We start from the raw sequence: 26,418 nt of genomic DNA, 5'->3' as shown, positions 1-26,418 counted from the left end.
TGAAGGTTCTTGAATGGTAGTTCTCCTCTATATAGGGTATATGGCTCTTATCCCACTCAATGAGATGGTTGGTAGAAGCAAAGTGGCAAGAAAGGCCTTGTCTGTTGTTTCTGACATACCCTATGTGTTCTTTCTTTCACGTTTCGAAGCTTCTAGAGGTCTGACCAACGTAACTAATACCACATGAGCAAGGTATATTATATTATAGAATGGATGAGGGTCTTTCGGTGATCTTAAAAATTTCCGAATAGTGTTGACTGGCTTGAATGCTGCTGACAAATGGAACAGTAATAGTACTGATGTATTGGACGTCATCACCTTGTCTTTGTGGTATATCAGTAAAGAGAATCTTGTTGGATAACCATTTAAAGATAGCTCTCTGGATATCGTAGTTAATTCCTTTTGTAGGTCATCTTGGTCTGTTGTGTACTGTATAGCTCTTTTCTTGAGCATATGGATAATGCTAAGTTTTTGGGATATATAATGAGATGAGATGAAATGGAGGTAACGTCCAGTATTCATAGGTTTTCTATACACAGATAGGTTGATGCTGTTATTGGTTTGTTTCTTTATTAGGATGTCTAGGAATGGCAGTTTTCCATCTTTTTCAATTTCTAATAAACAACCACAGTGTGCCTCAGAAATTCACAGTTTGTTGATACTATTCACTCAGATAACCATGCTGGGAAGCAGTTTAAAATATATCTATACTATTACCAAAAAAGTTAACATTAAAGAGATCAGATTCTATCCCACCTGTCATAGGAAAATTATATTACTAAAAATGGAACCCATTTTTTCCTTTAGAAAACATAATTCCTATACTGCAGTCCATGAGTAGATATGAGCTCAAGAACAAAACTTACCTGAATCGTTGATAATGAAATAGGACCGGGAATGTGTTCCCACTGAAGTAATTCTGCCATTCCAATGTTCTAATTAACACAAAAATGAAGAAAAAAGTGTTGGTTATATATAATTTATTATAAGAATGTAATAGCAAAATTATAAATTATCTGTACTTCATTATTACAAAGTAAGATTTAAAACTGTTTATTGTATATTGTAATGAATAATAAGTTAACAGGTGTGATCAGATTGTTTTGGTATATGATAAAGAAGCAAAGGCACTGTAAAGATCTTTACAAGAACTTTCAGTTTTGATATTCTTAGTGATTAAACTGCAATATCAAGACTGCTTGTGATCTTACAAATTTTGTTGCCTATGCTTTGGCAAAGCCTGAGTGCATCTGCAAATTGTGCTTCAGTTCCATTCCAGGATAAAATATATATATATATATAAAATATCTGCCCTTCATTTTCTGAATATTGTCCCAGACCTTGGTTGTTTGTTGATCTGGTGACAGAAAATGTGAACTGGATCCATGAATCCTTTTGACTCTGATGGTGAATGTATCGTGCTTGGATATGAGCAGTGGGGATAGAAATAAACAACACCTAATATCTGCAGAAGTTTTCTTGGCTGCTGTATATTCTGATTTCCACTATGGTTTTTGGGAAAGGTGGAACATTGACCTGATGTTTTGGGTCTTGTAGTTGTCACCAACTGCATTAAACACTCTGTAATATGATTCACTGCTTCATTAACAGATGAGGAGCTAACTGCTGCAAAATCAAATTCTGCCAGAGATGAGAAAGTATTCCAATCGGCTTGATCTATTTTGTATCTTAACATCCATACTGGTTGCCCATCTGCACTCATCTTTATAGTAAAGTTAGGACTACATGCTCTGGATGCTCCTTCACATAGGATTAAATGAAAGACGTCAGTTTTACACAGAAGTTGCTATAGGTCCAAAAGACTATTTTTAGAATCAACATCTGTTGTGTGTAGCATTCCCCAAACCTCAATGAGTATGGTTGGATTAATTTGCCAAAGATCAATTTGGAGGTTAACAAGACTCATAAAGGGTGACTTGTTAAGGCATCAATTCTCTGTCAGTTACAAACTGAACTGTTTCCAACGTTTCAGTGTAGTGCTTGTGTGTCAGAATTATAATTTGTGCTCTGATGATGCTGGATAGAAAACCAGAAAATGTTAGTAAGTTCAATAAAGTAATTTATTTTTTCATCTTTAATATGAATAATCAACAACACTTGAGCCTTTCTATATGTGAAGAAAAGAACAGACAAGATGAATACAAAAAAAGGGTCAGTACCATCACTGGGAAATCCCCTCAAAATGAACAGGTGTCCCATATCTAGGATGCAAAAATGGAGTGTGTATAAGAAGTGCATGCCTGGAGATGTAAAAGTGCTGCTTGATTTGCAAATACAGATGAAATAACAGTGGCTTTTAGAATACATCTGAGAGAGGCATTGTGAATCAAAAAGCAAGAAAAATATTATGGATGTGTAACAGAAAAGCAAAAGGGATACAATTTCAAGTTTCCAGAGTTGAGAGTCCTGAGATGAGAAAAATAATGCAAATTATGAATGAAATGTGTGGTAAGAGATGCTTGGAATTTGCAGACATTTGGAATATTTTTATGGGTAAATTTCACCCGCAAAAGGCTATTAGTGTCTCGTACATTAATCTAAGGGTTACTAATCTGAAACACTACTCTAGAAATCAAACAGGAAACTTTTTCACAGCAATTTCAAGCCTCCAATAAGCAAAATGAAATTCATGTCCATATTGGAAACTCACAGACTGTTTGTGGTAGGCAGATATGTTATACATATGCAGAAGATGGTCCAGTCCTATTTAAGTGAGTATGGAATTCAGAGAGGCAACTGTATTAACAGTGTACAAGTGAGCCAGGGAAAACTAAAGCTGTAGGGGGGAAGAGGTTAACAGAGAATATGTCATATGGAGAAATTTAGTAGTAAAGATATATGTGGAATTATAAGATCAGACATTGTAACAGTCTTAGAAGAAAGCTTTTGGAAATACTGGGAGGGAAAGAAATTAATAGTGCTTGGCATACAGTCAGAAAATGTGTAATAGACAGATCCAGTAAGGAATGAGAAATTAGAGTATGAGAAGAGTGAGTAAAGCAAGCAAAAGGAAATGATTATGACTACTGAATACAGGTGATATAGTGAAGATTATTAAATAACATAAATAGATTTATCTTATGTATAAAATTTTTGCCCTAGTATCAAGGGCATCTTCAGTATGGTTTTCAGATTAAACAAGAACAGAAACTGGTATATTCAACAGAATGACATGCAGAACTCTGCACATGCATGATGTAGAGCATCATGGTCTAATTACATCAAGGTTTTAGTAAATTTAATTTTAACACGATTTAAAAAATAATAATAATAAAAACAAATAAAATAAACCAATATATATATATATAATTATATTTAAGTTAATACTGGAATTTGTGAAGAACTATTTCCCATAAGAGGGATAATTTAAGTCCATTGTTTTAATTAGATTTGGTCAATGTAGCAAGGTCTCATAACTCTCTTATATAAAATGTTTCAAGAAATCATTATTTTTATGAAGAACCTTAATTTTCTTCCAAAGAACTCAGTGTCTGGGATGGTAATAGCATGCTCTGCAAGTCCCGATTGCTCTGGCTCATGAACTTAATGTAGTCTAAATGTTCATCATGACGTGCGACTGCACATCTACCTGTTTGGCCAAAATATGATGATACATTCTAGGATGGTCTAAAGCAGACATTTAGCAAAATTTTCTAGATATTGTCAGACTATTTCACATGCCAAAATAAACTTTAACAAATTGAGGACAAAGCAATGGGTAGCCTCTTTCTCTCAAACTAGCAAACTTTGAACATATAGTGAATCACATCCTTCCTAAGCTGTCCTTATGGTACAGACATTATTACACCAGCAGAGTCAAGTTAGGCATTTTCTGAATGTTTGACACACTGAGACAAAAAGGTTTGCCATCACAGCTTTAGACCATCCTGGAATATATGAAATTCCTTGCCAGTGTGTATTATCATATTTTGGTCAAACAAGTAGATCTACAGTCACACATCATGATGAACATTTACACTACTTAAGTTCCATGAGCCAGAGAAATCAGGATTTACAGAGTATGCTATCACGACCAGACACCGAGTTCTTTGGGAAAAAAATTAAGGTTTTTCATAAAAATAATAATCTCTTGGAATATTTATACAAAGAGAGTTGTGAGACCTTGCTACATCAATCAAATCTAAATAGAAATGATGGACTTAAATTATCCCTCTTATGGAAAATAGTTCTTCACAAATTCCAGAATTAAATTTAATTATATATAATCATTTATTTTTATTTTATTTAATTATTTTTTAAATCTTGTTAAAATAAATTTTACTAGAACCTTAACATAATTAAACCATGATGTTTAATTATGTTACGAGCATCATGTAGAGCACGTACATGATGCTCTACAGCATGTATGTGTGGTTCGCGAATATCATTCTGTTGTATATACTGTTATGACTATAAAAAAGTCATAATGTAAGAAGCATACTGCCTATGAGGAAGTCTGTGAGAGAGAGAGAGAGAGAGAGAGAGTGGGGTCATCTGTTAGGTAACTTGTCCTCATCTGTATACCATCAAGAATTCTTAAGAAGGTTTTAGGTGCACAACCCCAAATGTGAGAACAATATTCTGGGGTGGTTCAGATTTGGGATGTATAAAGTGGTAGGAGATAAGAGATACGTTTTGAATGAAAAAAGAACATGTTTTTTTAGAGGTTTTGAAGGCTATGGTTGTGATAAGTTTATGCTAGGATAAGCTGGACATTGAAAATCAGTCCAAGAAACAAAAACTGAAAAGCATAAAAAAAAATATGAACATTATCAAAAGTGAGAGAGGTGAAGCAGGATCTTTCTTCTGGGTAAGAAGAGTATTTAAGACCTTGAAGCTTGAATTATTTGACTACTACAGAGTTTCTCAAATGATGAGGAATGGAAAGTACTGTATTCAGCAAAAATATCAATAGGATTTGAAGTCAGAGAGAGAAAAGGTTACTGATATATATAAGAGGAAGAGCATAGGTGAGAGCACAGAACCCTGGGTTACAGCATTAATAAAGAAATCTGATGAAAGGAAGCCACCTACCATGACATGCCATGAATGACCAAAGAGGAAGCTGGCAATCCGAGTAAAACGGTCTGGAGGGAGACCGTAAGATGGTAACTTGCTGAGAAGGTCTCAATGCCAGACACAATCAAATGACTTGAAATTATCATCAGCAACCACACTAATTTCTCCAAATCTCCAGGTGGTATGATTTTCTGGTTTCTGTTCCCCTCTCTTTCTATTACATGCAGTGCAGGTCCACACCATAATTATTTAACTAAGGAGCCAGTATTACTGTCATTTGAAGATACAGCAGTAAAGCAGTTCATAACCAGACAATACATGAGACCAAACCTGCTAATAACAATATTTCAGAAGGCTTCCTGATCAACTGGCAAATTAGCTTGCAGAAGGGGGGCACTGTCTAAGGACTGTGGGAGTTGTGATAATGAGTCATTCACCCCTGCTTCATGTCCCTGTTATATAAATTTTCCTAATGTTCTACTTACCACCATATAAGAATTATAGTCATCATCAAATTCCTGCCATGTACTCTCAAGGGGTATACAGGATATGATAGTACTACATGAAAAATTACATCATTACTAACTTCCTATCTACAATTTTCCTCCAAATCAGTCTGTTACTTGTCAAGATTCCAACATTATCAGATCTTATATTTCTATCGTCTAAGGCACTTTGTACCGTATCAATCCACCTATATCTTGGTCTTCCTCTGGGTCGTTTTCCAGCCAACCTGGCAGAGAACACTTGTTTTGCTAATCTTTCCTCGCCCATTCTGTTTAAGCGAATTATAGTCATTATGGTTAAAAATTAATCTTTCCCCAAAACAACCAAAAATGTATCCACAAAATTCAAATAACATGTAAACAAAATTTCATGACTGACATCCAAGCTTTGCTAACAACCAAGGAATCAATTCTACCGTCAATCAATGAAATAATCCCACTTGACATCCTCCATACCTGATATGTTATCACTAAAACTTAACTAGCATCTTCTGTGACTATATTTCATATAAACTTCCCACAATTACATTATGCATGGTGCCTTTCACAAGAAGGGCAAGATGTGTGCATTTGTCATGTGTGATATCCCATGCCAAAGGTTCCAGATCTGGAATTTTCTTTCTACGGTCTACTCTAGCTCAAGATTTCCTTGCCTCATTTCCTTTATTTGTTGCCTCTACTGGTCTCCTAACTCTGAGACGGTACTGCCCTATATGATTTATAGGTCAATAAAATGACCATGTGCAGTTTAATTATCTGAGCAGTGAGATAATCCTCCTCGGAGACTTTCTTAATTCAAACTCGTTTCCCTTCTCTACTTTCACAGACCAGGCTGGAAAGAAGTTGAAATGCCTGCTGTCATTTAGCATAAATTGTTTGCTAACCCATTAGATTTCCAGATAATAATCATTATTCTCCCAATGTTCTCCATCCAAATACACCACTGAATGTTAGCTCTCCTCTTGACAAGTCTAATCATAATCATATCATATTTCCTTTTCTACAGAGATAATCCTTCTCCCAGTCAGTCTCAGCTTCAATATCCTATGGTACTACAGTGCCAACTGAGATTACGTTTGAGATTTCTATGCTTCATTTCCATTGTCTGATTATTGTTTCTGCTCTTCTGAGCCTAGCACTTGCTCCAATCTAATAACAGAAATTATTCTTATTGGGATGAGAGCGCCTTTACTCCTCACTCTCAATTCTTGTCCAAGCCCTAGTTCTCCAGCAATTGTGCTAAAGCAGCCCAAGCCAATTAATTCAGCATTTGTCTAATGGCTCAAAGAAAAAAACTCCAGCCTCTCACTCAGCTTACACTACAGTATAACAGCAACAACAACCATAAAAACATCAACAAATCCAAAGCAGACTTTGTAAGGGCCAAAATGCACTAAACCTGCCACTCAAATGGCATTCGAGCCTTCTGGTCCCTTACCAAGGCTATGGGATGCAACTTCTGTCCCTTCCACATTTCTACCTCTTTTTATTCTAATGGCACAATGGTAACACCTAAAGATAAGATGGATCTCTTTGAATCAGTCTTTACTTCCAACTCTTGAGATAAACGTCATCCATCAAACATTGTTGCCCTGCTGTTCTGACTTCAATACTCTCAAAAATAATGGAAAAGTCATCAACAGCCAACTTCTTTGCAACTTGGAGACTCACCAGTTACAGTGATCCTTAATAAGGATTCAGCCATTCTTGCTCCACAGCAGATCTCCTAGCTCACCTTAACTCATCTTTGAACATATAAAAAAAAAATTAAAATCAATCAAAAATAATAAAGCTCGTGTAGCCAAAATGGGTTTTGACTATATGAGCTTTATTACAGGACCTAAGACCACAACCCTTTCAACAAATATCTTGAAGTTTATAATATTTCATGTTCTTGGAGTCTTTCTTACATAGGGCAAACATCTAGAAGTTTGGAAATAAGACAAAAATAATATATCAGAGACATGAAATAACTACAGAGAAGACAGCTCAGACCTAGCTTTCTGCTTCTCCCACATCTACAATCGTTATCCACTCACAAGGCACACTCAACAGAAACCAAGGAATGATTCCATGTGATATTTGGAAGTTGCTTATTAGATCTTTCTGCACATTAGACTAACTTTTCTGCCAATTATTGAACAACAACTGACCAGTGCCAGCTTCCAAGTTCCACTTTTTTTCTGTTTTTTACCTCTGCATAAAAGTTGTGTATATGTTCTGTTTTTTTTAATTATGTAACAGTTCACGTTTAACACTTTATTGTATTATTTTTTGTTCTTCCTAACCCAGAAGAAGCCACTAGACTAGCATGTGTGTGGCAAAACTAGTTAGTATAATCATCTGTACTATTACGACCTAATAAACCCAATGTCAGTTATTTTGCATCGCATTTGTTTTTTGGTGGAAAATTCTACATACTCATCAAGAATTCTATAAATAATAAGAAAGAAAGAAAGAAAGAATAGTAAAAACAATATTAATTTTTTGGAAAATATAATTTGTTACAATTTTGTTACTGGAATGACCTTATATTATTCATATTCTTCTGTGGTTTCTTAAAGTTAAATTTTTTTGTTTAGAATTTATCCAGTCTGCAGTTACTCATCCTGGCAAAATCTACACACATACATACACACACTGTTTGGATTTAAACTCAGAAATAATAAGATAAATTTTTATATAGCCAATTTTCATTGTATACCCAAAAAAATTTGTGCCATCCAGAAAGAATCACTTACTTTTACAAGAGGGGTAGGTTTGGATATGCCTAGTTGACAACTTCGTTGAGGTAATTTATATCTTTCTTGATCTCGTTGTTCCTTTTCTAAATCATTTTGAACATCTGTTTTCATACACATGCACTGAAGTAAATCGTGAGTCACACACTGAACATCTTCCTGTAAAGTGAACAAATCCTACAAACAGAAAAAAAAAATCAACTGAAATGCTATTTTCAAAATAATCCTTGTGATACTATAATAGAAGGCAAAATACTTCTCTAAATTGACCAGCTGAGAGTTCCCAACCTCTTAAACCACCATGAGTGCAACTGATGTGGGGAGATATAAGTTGCTAAATTTTTTTAATGTAATGAACTTTTTTCAGCTTTAATAATAAGCCAACAAAATGTTTATCTCCCTTTTATCTGTTACTAACAACAGAGAGCAGAGTTGAGATTACTGTTCAATCTAATCTTGAGCAAATTATTTCTGTGGTCCTCAACAACTAGTATTTAAAAAGCTTAAAATATATATCAAAATACATGTCAAAAATGCTGAATACTAATATTATTCTAAGTAGTTCAATGTACCTGAAAAGAATCTCATTCTTGATGTTTTTTTAAACAATGATGATATTCTCAGAATTTATTTTTCTTGCTAAAACTAATTTGACCTAAAATAATCGCATAATAAAGAATTATATTTTAAAAAAATGCAAAATTTGTGATATAGGGAAATAGCTCAAATACATAATGGCAATTTATGCAAACAACTGCATTTAACTCACAACTGCTCTTATATGCACTTACTCTATTGTAGATCACAGCAACATGTGCTACTTACAACTTTACAAGCAGACCACAGGATAACACAGAGTTGTAGGTAGGAAATTAATTAGAAGCACTGGTGTTGAAAAAAAAAGAACATGAAAGATTCGAGTATAAGAGAAATTTTTGAAATGTTCTTTTAATGTAATTTTATATGCTAAAAATGAGCAATCAATTCTAAGTATGATCAATTAGTTTTATTTTGATTTAAAAATTTTTTCTTGTAGTATTATCACACCTGTACACCCCTTGAGGTACATGGCAGGAATTGGATGATGATGATAGTGGTGATTTAAAAAAAGACAAAATAACAAAATTTACCTAGGTTGTCAAAATAACAATTGCTCTCTGGGTTAAATAACATTTTCTTTGAGAAATCTAAATTTGATAATTTATGAGGGAACTGTAACTAATATGGTCAGAGCATAGTGCATCAATAATCAGTTATTTTTCAAGACTCCTTATTTTGCAATATGATTAATTAACAATTGCATCTGTAAACTTAAATTCACAGTACTTGTACTTGAGTGTAAGTGAATAGTCTTATTATTATTACATGAAAATTCAATGGAGTTATTAACTCATTATGAGAGAGCTACACACCACACATTGTTTACACAGCATAATTCATTATCCACATACTATGCCTATATATAGGATGAAAAATGAGTTTCTGACAGGAAAAACTGCAGCCTCTGTATGAAATCAACTAATCTTCAATTGAAAAAGTACACATTAAAATTCTTCTCGTCATGATGAGAATCAAACTTAGATCTTTCCCAACAGTTGAGCACATTATCTTGCTAACCTTATAATTGCACTATGGAGCTAGAAGAATGAATATAAAAGGTACAAATATGAAAGTCATACTGTAATGAATAGTCTCTGTTTGTACTGTATTAGCTGACGACAGTAATTAAGTTACTCATATAACAAACAACTCAGAGGACTGCTATAATACTGAGAAAGATAGTGGCCAGCAGAGATAAGGTGGTAGTGGTTCCACTGTATAACGTCCTGATCAGACCACATATAGACTACACTAAGATCAGGTCACAAAGATTTGGAAGTGATGAAGAAAATTTAGAAAGGATACAGAGGTGAGTGATAAAAATTACTCCAGAACTATGGAATATTAACTATAAAGATAAAATCAAAGGCATGTCATCAGCAGAGTTTAACAAGAATGAAGAGACGATAATGATTGGGGCATTCATGCTTTTGAAGATTTACTGGATGGATGTGGAAGAGATTACTGAAATGGTAGAATATGGAGAAGAGACAAGGACTAGTCCCATTTGAGGAAGTTCCATAAAGGGAATGGTAAAAAATGGTAGCATTTTTTTTTTTTTTTTTTTTTTTTTAATATATAGAGTGGTAGGTGAATGGAATGTTTGTTGTGAAAGCTAGAAGTGTGACTTTAAGGTCTAGTGTAATAAATATTCCAACACCTCTATTCTGCTTACCATATCCTGTTAATAAAGATAGATTATTAACAACACAGAAGTAAAAAATTGAATATTTTACATAAAATAGTAACTGAAGCCTTTTCAAGGATAAACAAATAAAAGTACACAAAGTAACTTGAATAAGAACACAGGATATCATGAAGCACTCAAATATGTTAACTACAATTCTGGCAGTCAAAGGTGTTTTTTGCATTTTTTTGTTGATTTAAACACAGAATTACAGTCTCCAAAATGTTTGAAGTTTTTTAATTTCATACATGTTTAGATTAGAAGTGATTGATAAAGCATAAACAAATTTTGGTATTTTTTATGTCTGTAGAAGTGTATGTTCACAGGGTTGGTTTGCCTGTTCTGAAGGAAGAAAAACCTGCATTTCCAGGAGGGAAAACCCTCCACCTCTGTACGAGACTGGCTAACTCACCTTTAATCAAAAGAGACCAGATAAAGGTTCCTCATGTCATGGATAGGAATTGAACCCAGGTCTTTCCGACCAAAGGGCTATACCAACTGAGCTATGGAGGCTCTATCAAACCATCTTCCTGTACCTCCTTTAATTCTATCTGGTGACTTACAACTCAAATATAGATGATGTTCTACTCGACATAATGTGCCATTTATACCATACAATTATAGCATTTTGAACAGTATTTCTCTTGGCAATCCACACAAATGACAAAGTGCCATATGCCTTTTCCAGATCTGTAAAACTTAAATACAGATCCTTGTTATATTTTCATGATTTCTCAACTATTTGTTCTTGAAACAAATGCTTGATCCTGCTAACCTCTATTTCGCTTGAACCCTGCTTGTTCTTCTCTTAAGTTTTCATTTCACAATTTCATTAGCCTTTTCTGAAGTATGCTCTCAATAAATCTTACCAAGAACACTCAGAAGAAAAATTCTTTTGTAATTCTTACATTCCATTTCATTTCCCTTACATACATTCCAGCCTGTGTATAAAACTGAATTAGAAACTTTTATTAATACCATGTTTAGCCCAAATTACAGCATATATGTGGTTCAGCATAGATTCCACAAGGTATTAGGATTGCATCTAAGTCTATAATATACTAGGATTCACCAGACAGTCCTTTAACTGGCTCAGATATGATGATGAAGACTTTGTTCCCGTATCTTTTTTCTAACATGTCCCATAAATTCTCAATGGGGTTCATATCCGGGCTTTGTGGTAGCCAGAGAAGATGGTGGAAGTCACTGTCATGCTCGCTGAACCACTGCTGAACATTCTTACATGATGGACAGTACCATTGTTGTCTGTGAAACAACTGTCACCTGCTGGATAAAAAGTCAACACTGCAGGATGGACTTGATCAGCAACAATGTTCAGGTATTTCTTGGAGGACACCCGACCTTCAAGCAATGTCAAGGGACCCGTTCTGTATCAGCAGAACATGCCCCACACCATGACACCATCTCCAAAACCTTGAGTTGTGTTTCAAGGCAAGCTGGGTTCATTGCTTCATAGGGCTCCTGCCAAACTCTCTGCATATCGTTGTGTAAAGAACAAGGTGTACCATGACTCATCAAACCACATGACTTTTTTTTTTTCCAGTCTCCAGTCATGGTGTTCCTGACACTACTGTAGACAAACTTTCTGGTTCTTTGCAGAAATCAGTGGTTTCTGTATAGGCATATGACTGCCAATATTGATCCTCTTCAATTCTCTCTACATAGTTTGGTGAGATTATGCAGGAACAACTTTTATTAGATGCTTCAGTCAATCACTGCACACATGAAGTTTGTACAAGCTTTCTCAGAAAACAGCTATCTCGTTCCTGACAGACTGTCTTAGGACCACAGTTACGCCTCTTAGACAAGCAATTTGGGTATTTTTTTCCACTGAACCCAAGATATGTCTGTTCTCATTATTTATGGTGTTCAAATTATTGAGCTCCAGAGTAGAATACTGTTTTTATGTAAACCATATATATTCCGGAGGAATGGCAGTGATGCAGTTTTTAATATTATCATTGAGCAAGGTTACGTTCCTAATTAATTTAATAATTTTCTTTTTTGTGCATTTAGTGGATCATTATCCATGGCTTCATACATCCTGATGTCTGCATTAATTAACAAATCAATTTTTTGCTAAGTAACATTTTTGATCAAGTATAACAGTTGCATTCCCTCTATCAGCTTCTTTGGTAATTAAAATATCCTTGCTGTTCTTCAGGAATTTAATTGCATGTCTTTCCTCCTTGCTTACATTTGCCAGCATGGTTGACTGGGTGGTTAGCATATCTGCTCTCCAGCTAAAAGGCTGCAGGTTCGAATCCCGCAATGGGCATGAATGTTTGTGATTGTTTGTGAAGATACTAGTGGTGGAGGTTGGCAGTAAATGGCATTGGTGTAGATGATGAAGGTAGTTGCGGTTGGTAGAGTGGGAAACGGAGATCTGTAGAGTAGATGCCCTCCCTCGATGAGTCTTTGGACTCCCTGGAGGTGTTATGTAATAATAATAATAATATCTCACCTTTTGAGAAACCAGATTTGCTGTTTTCAAAATCGTGGCCTCCAGCCAGAGGCATCCACAATAAGTCACTCAGTGAACTCTGAAAGATATCATGTTTTTCCCATTGTGATCAACACTTGTGATGATTACTGACCAGCAGCATTCCTAAATAGTTGCCTAGAACATGTCGTGACACACAAGACCAAGTATATTGCACATACGTTGCATAAGTGACATTTATGTGCATCTGCATAAAGGTTTCTAATTCAGTGGCCAGTATGTGTAGATGGGTACGAGGGCTCCAATAATTTGGAATTTGACCCTCTGACAAGGCCTTCTGAATTATGCAGTGTAGCCAATATAAAACTTTTATACCTTCATATTAAGCATTTCTGGTTGAATATCATCTACTCCAGCTGCCTTTCTGCAGATTTAAATGGCATCTCTACCTCAAGTATTGATATGTACTCTTGAATGTTTTCTACCACTGCTGTCACTGATTGTTTCATTTAGCAGTCTTTCAAAGTAATTACTCCAGACATCTAGAATATCTTTATTTCACATTCCGTGTCACCTTATCATCTTCGATTTCTTTTATGGTACTCTTTTCTTCCTCCATTTCTAATTTTTTTCAATAACATTCAGAATATTTTCAATATTCTCAGAGCTCAGGTTGACTTACTTGCCAGGCTTTCTTGGTTTCCTTGACTACCATTTGAACTTCCTGAGTTCACCATGGCTTTCTGATTTTTCTATCTTTGCAAACAATCACATCACATGGCTAAATAATAATAATAACAAAGATAGGAAACTGATACAGAAAATCTTGATATTTAATGGTGTCGAGGCTAGCTGGTGAACGGACGTGCTATCGGAGAGCTCCTGAGAGATTTGTGTTTTTTGTTGATTTATTGGTGTTTTGGATTCAATTTAACGGACTTAAGTGTGTAAATTTGGTATATTATTGGAGCTTTATTAGCGTGGTTAATGTACTAAAGTGTTTTATAACATAATCTATGTCGGGAAGTCGCCGCTAGATGGATTCGTAATGTGTAGTGTTCGTGCAAGCTCCAGATAAGATAAGTATCATTTTCAGTTATATTGTGTATCAGTTATATCAGTTAATATTGTGTAGTTTTGTTTGCCTTGCGTATTTTAGTGCGTCTATTTTTGGTCTGTTATAACATATAATTTGACAAAACACGTTGTAAATAAGAATGGCACCTGTGCGAAGGAAAATGGCGGCCAGTAATGAAGGTTCGCCATCGTTATCAAAGAACGGTAGCGTAAATGAAATGAGTCAGTGTACTAGCTGTGAAATGTACGCTTTGCAGAGTGCGGTCGGAGTGTGGTTAGATGATAATAAAGGATTGAATGTGTGTAGAAAATGTAGGGAGAATGAGGAATTGAAGTGTATTTCGGATCGTGAGTGTGATATTTTTATCAACCTTCAGAATGAAGGAAATAAGGATATGACAAGAAACGGCAAGGTTGTACATGAAAATTGTGAGAGTGTGAATGATAGTATAAATGGTTTCTCAGAGAACAAAAAAGATGAGATAGATGCATTGAGTGAGATCGCGTTGTTGAATAGTGCGATAGAAAGAGCAAAACAGCAGCTAGAGTGCATGAACAAAAGTAGACTGAATGAACCAACCAATAATAAAAGGTATGACAGGAAAAATAGACATATGAATGTGAACATGAACAAAATGAAGGATAGAGTGCTGTATGGAGACTCGTTAGTATGAGGTGTGTTAGTAGAGGATTTGACAAAATCGTACCAACCTGGTGCGACCATAAAGGACGTAACTGCGTCTATTAGAGAGCAAAAGGAAAGAGTGAAAGAAATGATTGTTGTGGCAGGTATGAATGATTTGAAAGGAGATAAAATGGAAACGAGAGAAGACCTGAATGAATTGTTTGAGGTAGCAAAAGAAAAGAGTGAGAGAGTTAGAATGATTAGTCTTTTGCCACGGTATGACAGTGAAATGTTTAAAAGGAGGGCTATAACTGCGAATGACTTTATGCGTGGGTTATGTATGACGAGTGGTGTGGAATTTGTGGATGTGTGGAGTGAGTTTGATGGGCGAAAAGATCTATATAAGATGGATGGCTTGCATTTGAATGGTTACAGTGTAAGAAGACTTGAGAAAGTGTTGCTGAATGTAGTGGATGTGCAAATTCAGGGAAACTAGATTGGTTAGGGGGGGGGAGTAGAGATACAGTCCTTATGGAGGCAGTTGAATGTAAGAATGAATATAATATGCCAGAGCAAATAAGGACAACAAATCTGAGTGGGATAGTTAATATAAGGCATCAAGGTAGGGTTGGGGCTAATGGGGGTCTTAAATTCATGTACACTAATACTAGGAGTATTAGGAACAAGAAGGAAGAGTTTTTGGCCATGGTTGGCACTTCCAGACCACAGGTTATAGGTATTAGTGAAACATGGCTGACTGTAGATGATATAACTAGTGGGATTGAATGTGATGGGTATAGTGTGTTCAGGAATGACAGAGAGAATAAAACGGGGGGAGGAGTATTGTTGATGATAGCTGATGAGTTCCAGCCAAGGAGAATAGAAGTTGAATTGCAGGATAGAGAAAAGAGCACATTTGAGGCCATTTGGTGTGAGATTGTGGCTAGCAGAACTAAATATACAATTGGGTGCTGCTATAGACCAGGTGATGGAAAAGATGGTGGTGACAGTATGCACAAGCAAATAGAAGAAATGGGTGGAAGGAGGGTGATTATTATGGGAGATTTCAACTATGGTCGCATTGATTGGAGTGAGGAGAGGACGCACGGGAGGAAGGAACTGGATTTTATGCGGTTATTAAGGGATAACTATCTGCGACAGCATGTAATGGAAAATACTAGGGGTCAGAGAGTGCTTGACCTGGTAATTACATCTGAGGATTTGGCTGTAACAAATATGACCACATTGCCACCAATCGGTGAGAGTGATCATAGGGTCTTAACTTGGGAGGTGGCTAAAGGTGTAGAATTTTCAATTAAGACAGGGTACATGTGGAATTATCGGGCTGGAAAGTATGACAAGCTTAGGAGTTTGATTGGTTCAGTGCCATGGCATGTACAACTGCAAGGACTAGAAGTTGATAGTGCATGGGAGGTAGTTAAGAAGTGCTTGCATGAAGCAATGGCTGACTGTATACCTAGAGTCCGAATAATAAATCAAGTAGGGGTTAAATGGATGAATAACACCATTAAGCTTGAGTTGCAAAAAAAGAAACAACTATGGAGGGAATTTAAGGAGAAGGGTGACCGGCAGGCACATGAACGGTATAAAGCGCAGGCCAGAAGGGTGACGAGTGTGGTAAGAAAAGCAAAAAAGGATTACGAAAGAACATTGGCCATGCAGGCTAAAGAGAATCCTAAACAGTTTTTTAGATATGTAGCAAGTAAAAGGAAAAATGTACATGGCAGATTGATTTTAAAGAATGCCGATGGTAGGGAGGTAACTGAATCAGTTGAGATAGTTGAGTTGCTGAGTGAGCACTTTGCAAACGTATATCATCCAGGTGGTGACATTGCAGAAACGAATAAACCAGTAGATTATACGGGAATTGTGATTAATGAAGTGGAGGTGAGTAGTCTATTGCATAACCTCAATGTCAATACATCTGTGGGATTGGATGGTATACCAGCTCGTGTTGTACGAGAAGCAGCTAAAGAATTGTCAGTACCCTTGACCATTTTGTTTAATTTGAGTCTCGGGTCTGGGTTAGTCCCGAGCGGGTGGAAAGAGGGGAAAATAGTTCCACTGCATAAAGGTGGTCCCAAGACTGCTGTTGTAAATTACCGACCAATTAGCCTATCAGGAATCATTGTCAAGGTCTTAGAGAAATTAGTCAAGAAAAGAATACAGGATTGGATAGATGAAAATGGGATATTGTATGGGGGACAACATGGTTTTGTGAAGGGTAGATCATGCCTCAGTAACTTGCTCACGTTTTATAACACAGTGACGGCTGAACTGGATAGGGGTAATGGGTTTACAGTGATACTACTGGACCTTGCCAAGGCCTTTGATAGGATACCACATGGAACCCTAATCAGTAAACTGGAGCAGATGGGTATAGATATAGGGTTGGTGAGATGGATAAGAGGGTGGTTGAAGGAGAGATATCAACGAGTGGTTTATTCAGGAGTGGAGTCTAAAAGACGTCTTGTGACTAGTGGAGTGCCACAGGGCTCTGTTCTTGGACCACTGCTTTTCAATTTGTTCATCAATGATATTGGAAAGGATCTGAGAGGAAGTGTTCACTTGTTTGCTGATGATGCAAAGTTGGGTAGAGCAATTGTGAGTGCACAAGATATCAAAATTTTACAGGATGATTTGGATAGTTTGGAGGACTGGGCTAGGAAAAATGGATGTCAATTTAATGTGGCAAAGTGTAAGGTTATGCACTTTGGGGTGAAAAGAATAGCAGCAGTATATCGCATTGGTGGAATCATACTTCAGGAGATTGATGAGGCCAGGGATTTGGGAGTGTTGGTGGATAGGGAGCTGAAGTTTAGGGGGCACATTGCAAAAGTAACTAAAACAGCTCACCAAATCACTTGGCTTCTGAAAAATACTTTAACATGCAGAGACGAACAAGTTGTTGTTCCTCTGTATCGAGCCTTGATAAGACCCCATCTGGACTTCTGTGCCCAGCTATGGGCACCAGGGTTTCTTCGTGATGGGGAGGAAGTGGAGAGGGTCCAGAGACGAGTGACCAAGATGATAGCAGGTCTGTGGAATGAACCTTATGAAAATAGGTTGAAGATTTGTGGGTTGCAGAAATTGGATGATAGGCGAAGGAGGGGTGATATGATTGAGACATTCAAATTACTGAAAGGTTTTTATAAGATTGATCCAGAAGATATTTTTGAAAATATGACTGGTGGTGGGAGGACTAGGGGTCATGCATGGAAGCTGGGCAAGAGCGTGGTGGACAAGGGTGTTAGAGCTAGGTTCTTTACTTGGAGAGTGGTAAATGAGTGGAATAAGCTTCCAGAGTCTGTTGTGGGTGCTACGACCGTGAATGAGTTCAAGGCAAGGTATGATAGATACTGTGTGAATGTTGAATAGTTGTTCTTGACATGATGTTAGGGCCTCCCTTGATGAGTCTGTCGACTCCTTGGAGTTTCCCGGAACAATAATAATAATAAAAATTAATTGTAAAATTTTTTTCTATATTTTACAGGCATCTGCATTACAAAGGAACAGCAAATTATACAAACTATAGAACCATTCCAAAAAAACACCTCCCTATATAGAAGCTACAATAAGGTAAAAATTGATTAACACTTTCCTAAAATATATATATATAATTAAACAAATTAGTAAATACTAGCAGATTGAAAATGTCCTATCTCCGATAAAGGAGAAAAACATAGATGTTCAGATCTATTGAAATTTGGGCAATGGACTAACTAATGTTTCATAAGTTTTGTTATAAAGATGCTGCATAAGAAACCCAGTCTTATGTAGGAATTTTGTCTTATCTGTTTTGTGATAGCAGCCTACAATTCTAATTATTTCATAAGAAGAAGACTCACACAGGCTACTATATTCATAAAAATTACTCAATCGTCTTTATAAAAGAAGATGGGACTATTAAGACATTGGTCTCATTCTTTATGTTCTTCAGATGAACAGTAGGTCAACTTTCTTGTCAAATCTTTTCAGTGAAGTGTTCATCAATAAAGCATTCATTCAACAACTCTAGAATCTCTGCCTCTTCTGCTCAAGACAAAATCACCCATATTCCATTCCTTTAAAGAACATAATTTCTGTGGCCTTCTGTTCTGTCATAAAAATCTTCACCTTTCTTTCATTTCATAAGGACAAGCTCCCTTCACTTGGTTTTCTGGGTGCTCTTGTGGCTTATCTTTGGACAGCATTTCAAGTCTGGAAGATCAAATTTTATCTGTTGCAAAGAACATATGCCTTATATCAAGTACCATGAGCCTGAACAATCAGGGTTTGCTGAACATGTCATCTCTATCAAACACAAAGTTCTCTGGAATAAGACAAAAATACTTCATAAGAGCATTTTTTTTAAATTTTTTATGGAATGTCTTTATAAGGAAACTTGTTAAACATTACTCCATCACCCAAACATTAAACAAATCTGATAATCTATGTTTATCTCCTTATGGGAGATATTACTTTTTCAATCTGCTAATCTTTATTAATAATTTGTTTAATTAATTATATATACGCTATACTGACAAAAGTATTTAGATACCTTATGTGCCATGCAAATTTTGGATTCTAATACATGCAAATATTCAGAGAGTGTCTGCATAAGTCTGGTAATATAAAGGTGGGACGTGCTGCATGTTTTGCACTGTACTCGATGTTGAGATGCCACGTTCAGCTGAACCGACAGACTTCTAACGTGGGATAGTAGTTGGGTGTCACATCAGTGGTCTTTCTGTCCATGACATTGCTATCAGTCTCAGTATACTGAAATCCACCAATGGTTATTATGTCATTTATAGAAGGAAAATCGATGGTGCTACCACAGTAGGAAAATGCCCTGGGAGGCCACTGACACTCCCTGACTGAGATTGATGATCTCAGAATGTTCGAGCATCCTGCAAGTCAGCAGCAGTGGACCTTCACAGTAAACCTGGAAAATGCTGCAGGGACATCTATCTTGAAAGTCAGCAGAATAAGCAGCAAGACTATTCAGTCCACAACAGTTTCACCCTGTGGAGCCCCTCAAAGAAAGGAAATGGCAGAGAAAGCAGAACAGTTAAGAAGAAGCAGGATAGCAATAAAGATGGAAGACAAATGGAAAAGTTTATTGATGTGACCCAAAACTTGTAGATAAAATAATAATGGAAAACTGCAACAGATTATATTATATGGTGTTGGTTCCCACATTAAACTCATGGCAAAAGACTAGTGATAAAACTAAATACTCATAGTAATCCTACTTCAGCAACCACAGACTACTCACATGTCAGATAATCCTAATTAATATTTTTATTTTTTTATTGATCTACTGTTCTATGTAATGCTATTCTAATCACATGGAGGTAGTAAGGTAAAGAGAAATACCAAGATATTTTAAAAAATAGAAAGTCTAAAAATAGAAAGTCACCTGAAAGAATACTTATTCCCAATGTTCCTAAATGCTGTAGAGGCATTAGACCATACTTATACTGAAGGCTAGGTTGGTTTTATTACTAAAGACTTCTGAATGAGGTTAGAACACAAAATGAAAACTAATAACTATCATACTTTAAATAAAATATTTAATGAAAAATAATTAATCCGATACTGGAAATTAAATTCAAAATTTTTTCTTACTTTCAGATCATTTATGGAAAACTGAGCCTTTGCAGAGTCCTTAAAATCTATTACTTGTCCACTAAGACCTTGCTTTGTAACTTGGCGCTGATATATTTTTTCCTCAATTGTCCCCTGCATGAAAAGTTGCATTTAGCATATTTAATATTATAAAAACACTGACTGGTTAACAGTATTTCCTTCTTAGAGTAAATATAGAATAGTATCATCTGCAGCATTACTATGATTACTTTATAAACTTTAATTCAATTTAACCAAGGTTCAATTGCTGTTTTTTGTTTACAGGGAATGTTTGTTCATAATGCTATAAAATTCTGAATTTTATAGAATTCTATTAAATTAGTAGAAGTTAGTAGAAAATTAGCTACTAAATTCAATCAAAATTATATTTTCCTATAATGAAGAGACTTCTAACCTACCTTCCTGTTTTCATAGTTTTTCTTTGATATTTTTTGGTGAAAATTGCAATTTATATTCAAAAGAATATAAATTGCAATTTTCACCATGTCATTGAGGATCTACAGAATATCAACATATGTTTCATGCCTAAAATGTATCAATGGGCAGTGCAATACATGAAAGTCATGAAGCAATTTTGTTTTAAAAATGAGTTTGAACTTGAATAAGCACCAATGTATTGGTACTAGTTTGGAAAAAGGCACAACTGACTGTTTAGCCTTAGCTGGTTGTGCCTTTTTCAGGTGTTTAAATTAAAGCACCCCTATTCAGAGCAATCTAGAGAGAGAGCTAGGAGATGCCCTCAAACTTGGGGTACAATACTTGACAATTATTTTCATTGTCAAAATTCAAAAATGACTGATAGGGAGAAATATGGCAATGTGAATGAAAAAAAAGGTGGTGAATTTTGCATACCATGTGAGCCAAAAGGCAGTAGTTGGTTAAACAAAGGAGTCAAACCAACTCTACAGTCGTTCAACTTGCACAATGGCTCTCACTTTGTCTGAATGTGCTTTGCTTATGATGTGTTTCTATTTTCAATAGGAATGAAGAAAATGCTGCAGCAACACTTTGTGAGTACAGACACCTAAAGACTTTGCAAAAAGGTGCCCAATGATACCAAATGTGGTGCAATGTATAGTTCGTCCATTTGAAGAGACAGGCAGTTTGACAGTGTGACTAGGAAAAGAGCATTCATTTGAAATTCAACAAAATGACTGAAGATGTTGCAACTGCCGTTGTTGAGCAGTCAAATGAGAATGCTGCAGGTTCATGCAGTGCACGTGTCATAGCATGACAATTAGATTTACTATATATAATGGTACAGAGAACTTTGCAAAGCATTGCAATGCTACCCATATAAACTCAGCCACAGCCATGAGTTGAGAACAGGAGATGCCAACATCCAAAAAACGTTTGCATTCATTTCTGGCATGCATGGAGATGAAGGTGCCACACAGAACTTTAAACAAATATAATCTCTGCACTGCTTTCAAACCTCACATCTCTATTCTCCTAAGGATTAACTTTTTCCCTCTCTGTTCTAGGTGTTTACAATGTTTTGTGTTCTTGCAAATTATATTATAGTCATACTGGGAGATCTGCTTATGTCCACCTAGATGAACACAAAACATCAGTCACCACAGCTATGGTTAGTCAAGTCTAGCTGACCATACCATTTGATACCTTGCACAGAATCAAATGGAAGAAAACTATTATGCTACATCACAGTAAATACAAACTTAAAAGATTCTTTTCAGAATCAGTAGCAGATTTTAAAAAACCAGCTTAATCTTACTAAATATGATTGTGTTAAACTCCTGAAGATTCAGGAAACTTTAATTCTCAGGCCTCTTGCCCAACAACAACTAAAATCTAGCTAACAACGCCTGTAGTTGTTTTTGTGTGTGTTACTACAATTTCAACATTGTATTCTCTGTGACAGAGACGAAATATTGAAATGATTAAACCTGCTGTTTAATTATTTCTCTTTGTACTGTAGGTATTCCATTAAATTGTATTATTGTTATTATTGTAAACCAGTACCTTAGCCTAAACACATGATCACTTCTTATTTCAAACTTCCCATATTTTCTTGTATCCTGATACAATTGTTTTTTCTTATGTCTTCTCTTAATGTGAATTTGTGCACATCTTTTTAAAACATGGGTGTTCTTGATGACATTTACAGGATCATATATTCCTGCCTATTGATCAGTCAGAAGAATTGCAGAATTGCCAACATCCACATTGATATACCTCAAGGGGAAAAAAAAAACATCTCTGAGACAGCTCTACTATGGCTACATCTGTTGCAGACTGATTATCTGATATCCAGTAAAAAAAATACATAAATTCTTAAATATATAGACAGATTTAAATCTAAGAGACTAGTTTTTTAAAATCTTCCATAGTTCTTTAATATAATTTTTCTAAATTGAAACAAATATAGCTGCCTAAAACTACTAAAAATCTGTGTGATGGTTATTATGAAACCAGATGTCCAACACTAGAGATCAACTTAGTATGACTAAAAGACAATGGGGACCATAAGAAATAGCCTTTGTTTACCTTCATTTTATGTGCTTGTGCATATTTTACTTTTGATTTGTGAAGATTAGTGAAGTACCATGTTAAAGTATTACACAACTATTTGTGTAATAGTTGAATAGATTTGGTTTATTATTTTTCCCAGATCCTTCTTTCATTCTATTGGTCAACACATATATAGGTTATAAAAACTGGTGTCACTCTTTAAGGATTCAAGGCTTCTTTAGGTTTGTTTCTGAAGTCTGTTTAATTATAAAAGATGATCAATCTCCCAAAGGAAGTGCTTTAACTGTGAACACTAATGTGATGTTGCAGATCACATTGTGAAACACTTGTCAAAATTATCAATAAATATTGATAATTCAATCCAATTACCTTTTTCTGTCAGCTTACAAGTAGGATTATGTTCGCCTTAAAGTACAAGCCATTAGGATAAAGAAAACCAGGACGTCCTCTTAAACGATTCAACAATGACTTCTAAGGCCGGAACAGGCCATGCTAGGCCTAAATCATTGATATGTATGATGATGATATTGATAATTACACAAAGTTATATTTTTTTTTCAAAAAAATAGATGATCATCAAATTCTTGACATATACCCTCAAGGAGCGTACAGGATATTATGATAGTACTACATGAAGAACTTACATCATTACTAACCTCCTATCAACAATTTTTCTCCAAATCAATCTGTTATCTGTGAAGACTACAACATCATCAGATCTTATATTTCTGTCTTCTGAGGCACTTTTTAAGCTTAAGTGACCATAACAACTAAAATTAGCTCTGCTAACAATGTTAAGTTCTTTCCTAATATCCTTGTTTTTAATATGATATTTCCATTGATGCCACCTGTTTACATCCTTAATCTTTTTCAGGTGTCTCATATCTGCGGTCTCTAGTATTTGGTCAAGTGTTTTATTTCTAACCCAAATCTCAGATCCATAAGTTAACACATTCGCTGCCAACTACGAGTATACTCGTATGTCGATTTACCGACCTCCTATGTCAAACACGAGTTAACCCTTAATATATTTACCTTAATTTGGACCCTTGGATTCTGAATAAAGTGGAGAGCACGTCTGGAGGCTTGGTAGAAGGGAAATAATTTCAACTAAAATATTATATATTATATGTGTCTCAGAAGCCAACTACGAATATACTCGTATGTCGATTACCAACCTCCTATGTGCCAAGCACGAATTAATCCGTAGTATAACACATAATTTGTAAATCAATTTAAAACCAATAAAATCAATAAAAATAAAAACCAATCAATAAAATAAAAAACAATTTATTCAAATTAAGAATGGTACATTTTAAAACAAATTTCCACGCATAATGGTGGTTTTTCGTGAAACAGGACAATAAGAACGTGTTTCGCGTGATCATTTGTTTCGTGTACACACCGGCATGGCTTTGTTGGGAGATTCTTTTTTTCTCTTGGTGATAAAATTTCCAAATAATGAAAATCCCGATTCCTCCTGATATTTTCTGATTGTGTAAGCTCATCCATTCCAACAAAAACTGAGATAATTGATCTCTAAATTTTAACGCAGTCATTGCATTTCCAGTAATCGTGTTATAAAATTTATGCGCATTTTGAATGTATACATCAAAAATGCTTGTTGCCAATTTCTTTGGCCATCTAATTGTCTTTCGTAAGGTGGAATAGTAAGAAAGCATTTGATCAGAAAGATCGGTGCCTGACATCCCCAAATTATAATCCCTAATGATGTTTGGTTATTAACTTACTGAAATTTACCATTCCGATTTTGTGTTTCAACCATTCTAAATTTGTGCATATTTGAAATCGAAAGAACTTCCCTCTTATCCTTCCATTTGCTGATTACAACAGGACCTCTTCATTGCCAGACAAATTCCCCTTTCTTTAGTTTCTTCTGAATAACATCTGGTGGATTGTTTTTCCTAAAATTTATCAGCGTTCCACACACGTACGATTTTCTGTCGGTAAGCGATTGTGTCAGAGCTACAGAATTATAAAAATTGTCCTTATACAATATATAACCCCTGTCTAAATATTGTTCCATCAAGTGGAATACAATATCATATGCGTGACCCATTTTTGCTAAAGAGGATTCTGATTTTCCTGTATAAATTTTTATTTTTATCATCAATCCATTCGATTCGCATAGTTCATAGACTTTCACGCCATATTTATGTTTTTTGTTTTTTATGTATTGTCGAAACACCAGTCTATCGTGCCACAACACCATTGACTCATCAATACGAGATTACTCGTAGTTGGCGTATGAAACAAAATTCTGTCTGATAGCCTGCTACGAGATTACTCATAGTGACCTTGAAGACGCAAAAAGGGCTTGGCGTGCGGGAACAGACTATGCCTGAGGAGCGTGGCAGCGAATGTGTTCAAATTGGCTTGAACACTGTGTTGTATATAGCTAATTTAGTGTTTTGACTAATTTCTCTCTTATTCCATATAAATTGATTCAGTTGACTTCCTACCATACCAGCTTTTTTGATTCTGTTGTCTATTTCCATATTTAATTTACCATCTTCACTAAAAATCATGCCTAAGTAGCTGAAATGTTTGACTTGCTCTTATAGGTTCTCCATTCACAATGCAGTTGATATTTTCAATGCTTCTGCCTATTTTCATTGTCTTTGGCTTGTTATTACTGACCTTCATACCAAATCTATTACAAAAGTTATTCAATTTAGCCAGGGAATCTTGCAGACTTGTTGCAGATTTATTTAGAAGTATAACATCATCTGCATAAAGTAAAGAGCTGAGATTAACATCTTCGATTTTGATATCAGGCTTAATACCACTTTCCTTCATACTGTGATCCATATAGATAACGAATAACAGAGGAGATAATATACATCCTTGTCTGACACCATATTTAACATTAAACCATCTTCCTATACTTCCTTCAATTCTAACTGCTGACTTACAACTCAAATGAAGACTAAGCATTGTTTGATATAATGCCCCATTCACACCATACAACTGTAGTGTTTTGAATAGCTTCTCTCTCTCTTGGTACCTTGTCATATGCCTTTTCCAGATCTGCAAAACTTAAGGACAAATTTTTGTTATAGTCCCATGATTTCTAACTGTTTGTCGTAAAGTGAAAATCTGATGCTGACAGCCTCTATTTGGCCAGGCTTGTTCTTCACCAAACTTCCCTTCCACAATCCTTTTCAACTGTTTCTCAAGTATATTTGCATAAATCTTACCAGGAACACTCAGTAGGGAAATACCTCTGTAATTCTCACATTTAGTTTTATTTCTCTTTTTATATATGGGTGAGAGCTCTACTCCAATCACCTGGAATTCGTACCTCTGTCCAGGCCTTCTGAACTATGCAGTGCAGCCACTGCAAAACTTTTATACCTCCATGCTTGAGCATTTCTGGTCGAATATCATCTACTCCAGCTGCCCTTCTACATTTCAGACTTTTGATGGCTTTTTTTACTTCTCCTTATTTTATTACTCATTGCACAAAAGGAGAAGTTTCTTTTGAATGGAGAATAATAGGAATATAT

The 26,418-nt window shown here is 35.5% G+C and overlaps 1 protein-coding gene across 4 annotated transcripts in view; it reads right to left on the bottom strand.

The window, feature by feature from the left end:
* Nucleotides 1–26,418, bottom strand: part of LOC150095715 (DNA repair and recombination protein RAD54B-like) — a 232,067-nt gene that overhangs the window by 2,758 nt on the left and 202,891 nt on the right. For all 4 annotated transcript variants that reach the window (XM_090410071.1, XM_090410074.1, XM_090410073.1 and 1 more), the window contains 3 exons: nt 20,375–20,488; nt 8,288–8,464; nt 867–935 (listed from right to left, as the gene is read on the bottom strand). In XM_090410071.1, the coding sequence (XP_090266197.1) occupies nt 867–935; nt 8,288–8,464; nt 20,375–20,488 (360 nt within the window). The remainder of the gene's footprint in view (nt 1–866; nt 936–8,287; nt 8,465–20,374; nt 20,489–26,418) is intronic.

This window comes from Typopeltis vanoorti, chromosome 20, assembly GCF_054136105.1.
Source record: "Typopeltis vanoorti isolate ZY-2024b chromosome 20, IOZ_Tvanoo_1.0, whole genome shotgun sequence".
In the NCBI taxonomy this organism is placed as follows: domain Eukaryota; kingdom Metazoa; phylum Arthropoda; class Arachnida; order Uropygi; family Thelyphonidae; genus Typopeltis; species Typopeltis vanoorti.
The sequence above is the reverse complement of the archived record's forward strand: the minus strand, read 5'-3'. Positions and strand labels throughout refer to the sequence as shown.